The sequence below is a fragment of the Perna viridis genome, chromosome 1 (genome assembly GCF_037379345.1).
Source record: "Perna viridis isolate PV_CMFRI_1.1 ecotype Kerala chromosome 1, ASM3737934v1, whole genome shotgun sequence".
Lineage (NCBI taxonomy): Eukaryota > Metazoa > Mollusca > Bivalvia > Mytilida > Mytilidae > Perna > Perna viridis.
In genome coordinates, this window is record NC_142445.1 from 11,256,404 (window position 1) to 11,267,161 (window position 10,758).

General features: G+C 32.5%; 1 protein-coding gene across 7 annotated transcripts in view; it reads right to left on the reverse strand.

The window, feature by feature from the left end:
• The window catches only part of LOC148627240 (DCC-interacting protein 13-alpha-like), a 43,935-nt gene extending 33,219 nt beyond the window's left edge, over window positions 1-10,716 (reverse strand). For 6 of the 7 annotated variants that reach the window (XM_088570168.1, XM_088570156.1, XM_088570178.1 and 3 more), the window contains exon 1: window positions 10,543-10,701. In XM_088570168.1, coding sequence (XP_088426294.1) covers window positions 10,543-10,596 — 54 coding nt within the window. In that variant the 5' untranslated portion in view covers window positions 10,597-10,701. Of the gene's footprint in view, window positions 1-10,542 lie in introns of all 7 variants that reach the window. The other variant, XM_088570187.1, reaches the window with a different exon arrangement.
• Window positions 10,717-10,758: the final 42 nt, after the last annotated feature.

The following is a 10,758-nucleotide window of genomic DNA, read 5'->3' on the forward strand; positions in this document are numbered from 1 at the left end:
GACAGCAAGACATTGTTGCTTCCATCCAGCAGAATTCATCTCTCAAATTCCACAGTTTCTTTCTCAAGCAAAATAAATTTATAACTATACAAAATTCTACAAAAAATAACGTTTTACCATTTTCTACCCCCATCCAAAAAATCGAAAAAAATCATACCCAAATAAGTAACAGTACAACCACCCAATCTGGTTTTTGGTAACAACTTGTAGTTCTAAACCAGGTAAAAGTTTAGACAGCTATGAAAATTCCTTGGAACTCAGTTAAGGTAAAAGGTATAAACCTTAAAGCCCCTTATTTCCAAAAGGGGTAGGGCAAAACCTCCAAAAACTATAGGGCCCTCTGCCATGTTCCTAGAACAATGTGTAGAAATTTCAAAAAGATCAGATAAGTTTTACCTACTCAAGTTAATGTAAATCAAGTAAACAGACGACAACGATGACCAGTGGGTGATACCATTATATGACAGTTTTTTTGGCAGTCATTTAAAAGTTGACTTTTTGGGGGCAAAGTCAAATTTTGTACCCCTTTAACTCTAAAACTGTTAAAGATTATCTACTGTGTAAAAAATTTCCAAAAAAAAAAATTCAAATGAAACAGATTGACATCTGAACCATAAAAATATTATCAACAATAAGCTTTTTTTCTCTATTAATTCTAATGATAACACCTATTTTCCCCTTTAATCCCTTTATTTCCAAAAGAGGTGGGGCAAAAACATCCAAAAACTTTAAGGCCCTCTGCCATGTTCCTAAGAACAATGTGTTAAAATTTAAAAAAATAATGGATAAAATTTACTTAAGTTTTCGTAAATAAATTAAAGTTAATGGATGCAAATGATGCCAACGATGCTGACAGGGCAATACAATTATAGAACAAAAAAAAATAACTTGCAGTCATATTAAAACCCCACTTCTAAGAAACTAAGGTAACTTAAAAAGTTTTCATAAAACAAATGTCTTAAAAAGTCAGTATTATACAACACATTATGATGAGTCATTCTTATAATGGTCATAATATGTAAATTTATTTTGTCACTTGACACATCTATTTCAGTCAGTTGTCAATTACATGTACCATTTTTAACTTTCACTTGTTTCATTACATGTAATACATGTCTATGATTTAATTAGGCCAATCATAAAATATTGTTTGTTTTCTATTTGATGGTCCTACCTAAAATCAAAGTGCTGTCAGCACTGGGGGTTATTGATTCTTGGGAAAATTGTAGCATGAACAAAATTTCGAAGATTACATGATGTAAAATAAAATTGCCATCATACATTTGAATTTTTTATATTTAATATCAAGGACTGTTTTTTCCGAATATGTATAAACCAGATGTTAATCCATACTTTTGATCCAACTCCACACACAAATACATATATTGTTCCATTTCACCTTTTTCCAAAATTTTTAAAACTGTCCAAAAAGTTAATTTGCATTAACATTAAAAAACTACAGTAACAGACTATTTATTATACAATGTACTCAATTAAAACCAATTTCAGCTTATGAAAAAAATTCCTTCGATAAACATAAGATTTCCCAAAACTTGACACATTTTTCAATTAAAATTTTCCCACCAATTTTACTTGGTTAAAATCACTGCTCTTCACTTCCTGTTTATTAATGATAAACTATTAATGACAGGCTGGATAATTTGACTGATAAGAGTGTTAAATGGAACATGCTTAACACATTTTATGCTTTTTGACACATTACTGCAAGAACTAAAATTCCTAAGTACAAATTTATTACTAAATATGATCTTTCAAGGCCAAAAAAGGAGTCCCTCAAATCTTCAGTTGATATGAAGTCTAGATCTAAATTCTATTTGTAGAAATAATAGAATATTATTGAGCTGAATAATTGCAAGAAACATATTTACTTGTTATAAAAGAGGTATTGAATGATATAAAAGGAATTACATTTGGACTATATTTTTGTGTAGTCATCAGAAATAGTAGGGAAGTTCCAGTGATAGACTGGTGACATCAGGTGCTTTGAAAAATCAAAAACGTAAAAATTACAGGTAGCTACAAAAGTGTAACTTAAAGGGTAGGTTAATAATTTGTTTTTTCGCAATATTAAAACTATCATCATTTCTTTTCACCTTGAAATCAGAAGTTCAATTATACTCAATGAAAAAATTAATGTTTTCATTGTTAAGGCAAATATATTTTCTAAGTAACACCTATTTTACTGTGAAGGAAATGGTTACAATTAGTCAATTAACCAATATTTACAATGCTTTTAAAATTTTAATGGACCATTCTCCAAAATTCATTAAAAAATGCACATCTGATTCATGAAATGGGATACACAAAATACTGAAATATGACATATATACTGCATGGATCATTTTAACCAAAGCACTGAAGGTATATGAAGGGAAAAAATATTTCAAATAGGCACCAGTACTATTACTGAAGTTTCAAATACTTGTAAGTTGTTCTTGTTAAATTTCTTCGGTTTTGTTTTCTTTCAGAATCTTAAGAGGGTATTATTGTATAATACTGGGAATGTGGTCTTGTGGACACTATCACCATATAAAAAAAAATTTAGAACTATTCTTTGCATTTACATGTAATGTTTCTTATAAATTATTGCAGTCTTACATGTACATCTAGAAAATATTTCATGAGGATTTTAAGTAGCATTAGATACATTTTTTGTATATGTATGTAAATTAAATACATATACATTGACTATTAATGGGGTAGTGCTGAGGTGGCTTCATTTCACAATTATTTAATAAAGTTCTCGGTTAATATAAGTAGATAGAATGTCTGCTTACTGTGTCAAGGGTCCTGGGTTTGATACTAAGCTGGTATTTTTATAACTTTACCAAGTACATATACATATGAAAAGATATTAATACAATGCAATATACAAAATTTATAACAACATATGAAGGAGGTACAGTAGGAATCTGTTAGAATCAAGAAAGGTGTAGGTGTTACAATTGGCACAAACTTAAAATTTTATATTCATATTCAAAACCAAGTCCATAAAGCCAACCAAATGATGGGATTAGTCAGAAGAACGTTCAAATATCTGGACTTTAGAAGATAAGACCACTAATTAAGGCCATAGTCAGACAGCATTTGGAATACTGTAAACATATTAATTTTGCTGTGTACTGATTTTTGCTATTTTTGCTGTTGCCTAAAGAATGCAAAAATTAGTACACACGAAAATATATTCATATTACCAAGTCTTCCACAATTTCGAGTAGAAACATCGTTTTGTATAAAGGTTGTATCAGTCAATGCAATCAAGTATGAATTTATACTAAGTCTATTACAAAAACATAAATGGTAAAAGCACGTAAATTCATGTCTTGTTGACATATTTGTATCGATGGCCATACAGCCAATACCGTTTTACACATGCTGATAACTGTCAGGTAAAGTTAATCCGTAAACATGCAATTAAAGTGTCAAAAGTTAATCCCTACAATTAATTACGGCTTGGGAAATTAATTGAGTTCTTTTCAGTTTTAAATAAGAATACAATGTTAGATTAAAATAGCCAGAGGAAACTATGTGGATTTGTCAATTTGTTATTGTCATATTAACAGTCGTTATTTATTTCATTGAACTATTAACGGTAAAATAACAGATCAAACGAGAGATCACACACTGCCAAGACTATTAAAAAACTTAATTTCTTCTACCTTGAAAACCATGCGAAAATTAATACCTGCGAACATGTTGACTTTTCAAAAATGTGAAAATTAATACGTTTACAGTAAGCTATTAGCTTATGAAGTCCATCCAAAAAAAGAAAGACATAGAAAACATCAAGATTGTACGATGCAGAGAGATCAAGATGTTACCAAAATTTAAAGAACTTTAATACCAATTCTTTCAATTAAGAAAAGACAAAATAGAGGCCTATAAGATATTGTACACTGGAAACGAAAATTAAAGAACAAGAGGCATGTTCAACATCAACACTATTAAATTCATCTATAGGTTATCCCTTAAAACAGTTGAAGAATTAATGTAAAATATATATTTGAAAAAACTACTTTACCTACCAATAGTATGTATCTGAAACAGTTAATCTTGTACAGTTGAAACAGCCAAGAACACTAATACATTCAAACAACAGCTAGACAGTTACAGGAGTGATCATCCAATGATGGATGACTTTACTGTGGACTATTGCGTAAACATCGAAAGTAGTACATTTTCAGACAGTGATGAAGAAATATAGGCAACTATAGAGGTTGAGGAAACCTGCAGAGGCTAATATCAATAGGTATCAATATATATGTACATTTATATGTAGTGCTTTACAATTATATGGACATTCTACACATATAAATGCTTTGAATCCTGAATGGCTCAAAGTCGTTCCGTCAGAAATGAATTATTTAGGAAATAGAAAGTGATTGTTTGAACTTAAAATGCAGTCGCATGTATAGATTCTCTGAAACCTTTAAAGTCAGAAGTGACTTATTTAGGAAATGATGTGTGCAGTTCAGGAAGTGACTGTTTGAACTTAAAACTGGTAGGACAGGGATAGAAATATACCAGTAGTAGCCACCTGGGTCCCTACATTTTAAACAAGAGGCTCCAAGGAGCCTGAATCATTCACCAGGTTAAATTTTTCCTTTCAAGGGCAATCACTTTTACAAGGAGCTGTCCCACAATTTTCACTCGAAGAAGACTTTGGTAGGGCTTATCATAAGGATCATTTCATCAACTGATAGTTTCATTTTATCTATTAAAGTTTTTAAGATATTGGTTGAAAACTGCCATTTTAAAACATAACTTTTTGCCTTTCAAGAGCAATAACTCTTACAAGGATTCCTCCAAAAACTTTGATCCCAACAAACTTTTGTAGGCCTCATCATAAGGATCATTTCAGCACTGAAAGTTTCATTCTATCTATCATAGGTTTCAAGATATCGGCCGAAAACGGTCATTTTTCACTTTTCAAGGGCAATAACTCTTACATGGAGTCGTCAGACAACTTCAATCCCTAAAGACTTTTATGGGCCTTATGATAATAATCATTTCGGCAACTGAAAGAATTTGGCTAAACATAACGGTTTTGGAGATATATCTGAAAAACTACTGTCTGACCCCTATGTTTTATTTTTAGTAATAGCGGCCATGTTTTTTGACAGATCAAAAATCTCCACAAAAGTTCTATGCAGGATACCCCAAGGTATACTCATACCAAGTTTAGTTCCATTTGGTCAAATAGTGTCAGCGGAGAAGACTTTTGAAAGAAATAACATGAAAAATAGCAAAAATAAGTTGAAAAAAGGGCAATAACTCCAACATGGCTAAGGTCTCACTAACAACTTCTAAAGTTTCCATTACTTTACATGTTAAACAAGTAATTTTCAATGCTTCACAGTGAATTCCTAGGATAAATGACACCTTAAAGTTGCATACCATTACAAAGCTTGGAAAATAAAGTTTTCGAAATCATAACTCAAATGGTACGATGTCCGTAGAAATTCTTCACAATATTTTTTATCTTTTCTGATAACTGACGGCATGGAGGCAAATTACTCACACACGTACACAATATTCATACACTTTTGTAGTAAATTACATATATGATTTTAAAGTACACATTCTCAGCTTTATTTTGACTATTTTTAATCAGAATACACACAAATAGTGCACTTACAAGGCATAGGTTTAGGTTCAGTGTGTTTTTGGCACTACATAGTGGGGAGGGCATTTCCCCCAGAAGTGGATAGTGAGACCTAAACAGTTTACCACAATAATTTGACCACAGATAGATCTCATTATGCTGAACACTTTCACCTGATTTCAGAATTTGCTTAAGCTAACGGCTTTGGAGATATATTGTATGCAAAAAACTACTATCTGACCCCTATGTTCTATTTTTAGTAACAGCGGCTATGTTTTTTGACTGATCAAAAATCTCCACATCTGTTCTATGCAAGACATCCAGGAAACATTCATACTAAGTATGGTTCCAATTGGTCAAGCCAGCACTCCACAGTTTAGTTCAGTTTCACACTTTTGGCTAGGGATGAAAAATGACATAAATGAAAACCGGTGGTTGCTATAGTGATTAAAAATGAAGAATCTATTGTTGATAAAACATTTTCTGAAAAAAGGGGACTTTTTAAAGTATTTTGCAATGTTTTATATATTTTCAATGTTGAAGGGGCTTTTTTTCAATGACAATTTGACTTCATTGTGAAAGTGAAAGTAAGTCAATTTTTCACCATGCTAAATTTAATAAGTGGATTACAAAGTGAAATAGCTCAAAATCTAACCGGCGATGCCCATATGAGGAAGGGGTTTTCGAAGGAAAAAGTTTGAACAGTTTCTGGGGATGAAATAAAAATTTCAAGATATTTTGCGGGAAATTTGATATTTTTAAACCTGATTTTATGAACTTTTTTGCAAATTTTCGCATATTTTTACATGGTTTCTATGGTAACCCTATATGCTGTGGGTAATTTTTTTCCAGAAAATTTTTTACTACATCCTGAAGGCCTTGGCTTGAGCTATTTCTAGATATATACATTTACAGATGCTTGACAATTTTTTAAAGTGATAAATGTTACAAAGCATCAGATTACAAGACCAAAATTAGGCAGTTCTACAATACTGTGGAGTGCTGGCCAAGTAGAGTCAGAGGAGAAGATTTTTGAAAGAAACCATTAAATACAGCAAAAAACATCAAAAAGAGGCAATAACTCCAACATGACTTCACAGCTTAAAATGAAAATTTTGCCACAGATAGATCTCATCATGCTGAACACTTTTATTCTGTCAGAATTTGACTAAACCTAACGGTTTTTGAGATATAAGCCAAAAACAACTGTCTGACCTCTATGTTCTATTTTTAGTAACAACGGCCATGTTTTTCAACGGATCAAAAATCCCCACATCAGTTCTATGCAAAATACCCCAAGGAACATTCAAACCAAGTTTGGTTCCAAATGGTCAAGTAGTGTCAGAGCCCCCTCAGAGGAGATTTTTGAAAGAAATAACAATAACAAGAGGCTCCCTAGAGCTTGAATTGCTCACCTGGTTGAATTTTACCTTTCAAGGGCAATAAATTTAACAAGAAGTTATCCAACAATTTTGACTCCAGAAGACTTCGGTAGGCCTTATAATAAGGATCATTTCAGCAATTAAAAGAATTTGGCTAGACCTAACAGTTTTGGAAGTATATGCAAAAAACTAGTCTGACCCCTATGTTCTATTTTCAGTAACAGCAGCCATGTTTATCAACGGATCAAATATCCCCACATCAGTTCTATGCAGGATACCTCAAGGACTATCCAAACCACGTTTGGTTCCAATTGGTCATGTAGCGTTAGAGGAGAAGATTTTTGCTGTGATTGGGATTACAATGTGCCATGCACCATAGTCGCATTTCCTCTTAGAATGATGCATTGGGTAACTAATGTGTCGCGTCATGTGCATGCATTAAGTTTCCATCATTGATCGTGGAGTGTTGTCCACTACTTGTGACAGTAAAAAAGGCATGAGCGTGTCTTTTAACAATGTTTTTATTAGCTGCAAATGGACATTTTGATTGTCACGTTTTCGAGGGGATTTGAAACCAGGGAATGAAACGGTACTTTATCGGTTTTTTTAATTACATATTCTTGATCACTTACACATTTGAAAGAACAACAAACATTGTTTTAAAGAATAAAATAATTTGATAATATTAAAAAAGCATGGACCGGCTGTTCCATTTGAAATTGAAAATGCCACCGAAGACATTTTTAAGTTCGACCCAAAACAAATTATCAATTTCAAAGCCTAAAAAATATTAATACTGTTAATTGGTAATTACCAGAATCAAACTGCAATTGTTGTAGAAACTAATTTGGCAGCTACACATGGTTATGATTCCCTTTTTGAAAATATTGATAATGGTAAAGACATATTATCTGGTCCTGAAGCACCCATAAAAATCAAAAATCTGATTGCAGCTAAACAAAAAATTAGACTCTTTCATATAATTTGTGATAAACTACTTTAAAGCCAAGATAGGGTCTATTTGATGGGGATCTGTGGACCATGATAAAGGACTAGACAATACATTATATAAAAACTCAAACAACAGAAAAGAAAAGTGATTCGATGTGACCTTAATAAACATTTGATCTGCAGTGTAAATTAAAGTTTGTTTATGTTACAAATGTATCTTTGGTCTTCATTATCTATCTGGCCTTAGCTATTCCAAATTTTATACCATGTTTTTTTTTTTTTAGAATGGCCCTTTATAATTGAAAATGTCCCATTGAATTGAAGGGTAAGGGAGCCATTGTCCCATTGGCAAAATTACCCAATTACTGTTTTTGAAAGAAATAACATTAAAAATAGCAAAAAACATTGAAAAAGGAGAATAACTCCAACATGGTTTAAAGGATTAAAATGAAAATTTGACCACAGATAGATCTCATCATGCTGGACACTTTTACTATCTATCAGAATTTAGCTTAACCATATGGTTTTGAATATATAAGCGAAAAACTAACGTCTGACAATTATGCTCTATTTGTAGTAACAGCGGCCATGTTTTTGACAGATCAAAAATCCCCAAATTCAGTTCTATGCAGGATATCCCAAGGAACAATCATACCAAGTTTGGTTCTAATTGGTCAAGTAATGTCAGAGGAGAAGAGTTTTGAAAAATTGTTAACGACAATGACGGAAGACGACAACAGACGCCAAGTGATGGCAATAGCTTACATGGCTTTCGGCAAGGTGAGCAAACAATAGAACACAGAGATCAGACAGTAGTTTTTTGCATGTACATGTATCTCCAAAACTGTTAGGTTTATCCAAATTCTTTCAATTGCTGATATGATCCTCATTATAAAGATCTAGAAAAGTCTCCAAGGGATCAAAGTTGGCCAACGACTCCTTGTAAGAATTATTGCCCTTGAAAGATGATAAAAGAATTTCTTTTCTAGTTTTCAACCAATATCTTAAAAACTGAAATAGGTAGTTCAGTTGCTGAAATGATCCTTATGAGAAGTACTACCAAAATCTTCTTGAGTCAAAATTGTTGGACAACTCCTTGTTAACTTTATTGTCCTTGATAGGTAACATTGAACCAGGTGAGCAATTCAGGCTCCTGGGAGCCTCTTGTTTATATTTGGTTTCAAATTCATAGTGAAAGAAATCCTGCCATCTTCTGATATCATTTGCTATTAAACCTGAGAAAATCAGAGATTTATGATATCCATCATATAAATGCAGCCTTTTAAAAATATTCTTACCCATAACAGTACATTTTTGTAGAATCACACATTGAATTTTGTACAATATTAGCATTGTAAATAAATAAAGCCTTGTCCTCTCCTTCAGATTTATAAGAAATACAACCACTAATAAATTGGTTTATTACAGTTTTATCAGCATGGGCCTGACATGCGAGGCAAACCATGCCATTGTCAGTTAGCTTAAACCACAGGTACCTGTTTCCCATTCTGTCAATTAAATTCTCGCCCTCTTTGGAGATTAATAATTGGAATAATATTTTTGCTTGCTTCAGTCGTTTTTTCTTTTTTGAAATTCCACATTTCATGGTAATTCAAATCATTGAAAACTCTGATCTGATAACAGAGAAGATGCAATAAATCTTTGCATATGACATACACATTAAAATTTAAATAATTATTACACCTTTACCATTTAATAGAACTGATTGACAAACATTCTTAGCCAAGTAAAATTCAAGTATAAAAGAAATTAAGGACCAGTTTCAATATCGTTTATGTTTCGATTTAAAACTTTTTCATGAAAGCTTGGGTTCCTTTACCAAAGAAATGTAAATGCCCAATCGATGTTTCAATATCTGTCGCCAGCTAGGCTCCTGTACAACTGCTTTTTAATCCCCAAGCTGATGTAATAGTTGCTGTGGGTGACCATTAATATAATCCTGCCCATACCTGTACCAACTTTTCCCTGCATCCAGAGTTAGAAATTGTAGACTGCCTGCCTGCTATTTTACTAAAAATCTATATACCATATAGTAAATATATTGAAAAACTGTATACAGGACTGGCTAGAATTTGAGTGAGTTTCCTACCCTGCTGTACCCAAATTATGTTTTGTTGAAATACTCATCATTGCAGTATGTTAAGAACTTTAAATTGCATGAGATGTGCAAAAGGTCTAAAGTTAATGTACCAAACTAATAATTGACTAATTCTCACTTTCCTGTCAGAATTTTATGCTTTTCTGAAAACTATTTAGTATGAATTTCCTATGACCCTGCAACCCTCCTCTTTATTATTTGGATATTGATATGTCGGGTTGGGGTCAGAACGACGTGCCATACAAAAAGTTGGAGATTCAGCTCAGAAGAATGTGGTTTAAAGTGATACGTCGATGACAACTGCAATAATGCACAATACTTTAATGAATATTGTCCTACAATGAATTTTTATCCAGAAAGCGACACAAACTATGTTAAATAAACAAACTGTAATGATCAATGCTGATTGAAGAAAGGCATTGATTTGGATTTTGGTTGACACCCACTTCAGTATGCAGTTTTACCTGAGGACTGTCCTCTAAGACATCTTCCAAATGTAGTTTTTCTATCCCTGGCATCTTCCTCTGTTTGTATTGGGTTTGCTTTTCATGAAACAGAATCACCCATTGGCTGTCAACTCACTTAGTGCCTGCAAAATTTTTGTCTGCTAATTTGTCAATAATTTGTAGTCACGGGCTGAATGATCACGGTTCCACAATCTTTAACCAAGAGAAATAAAA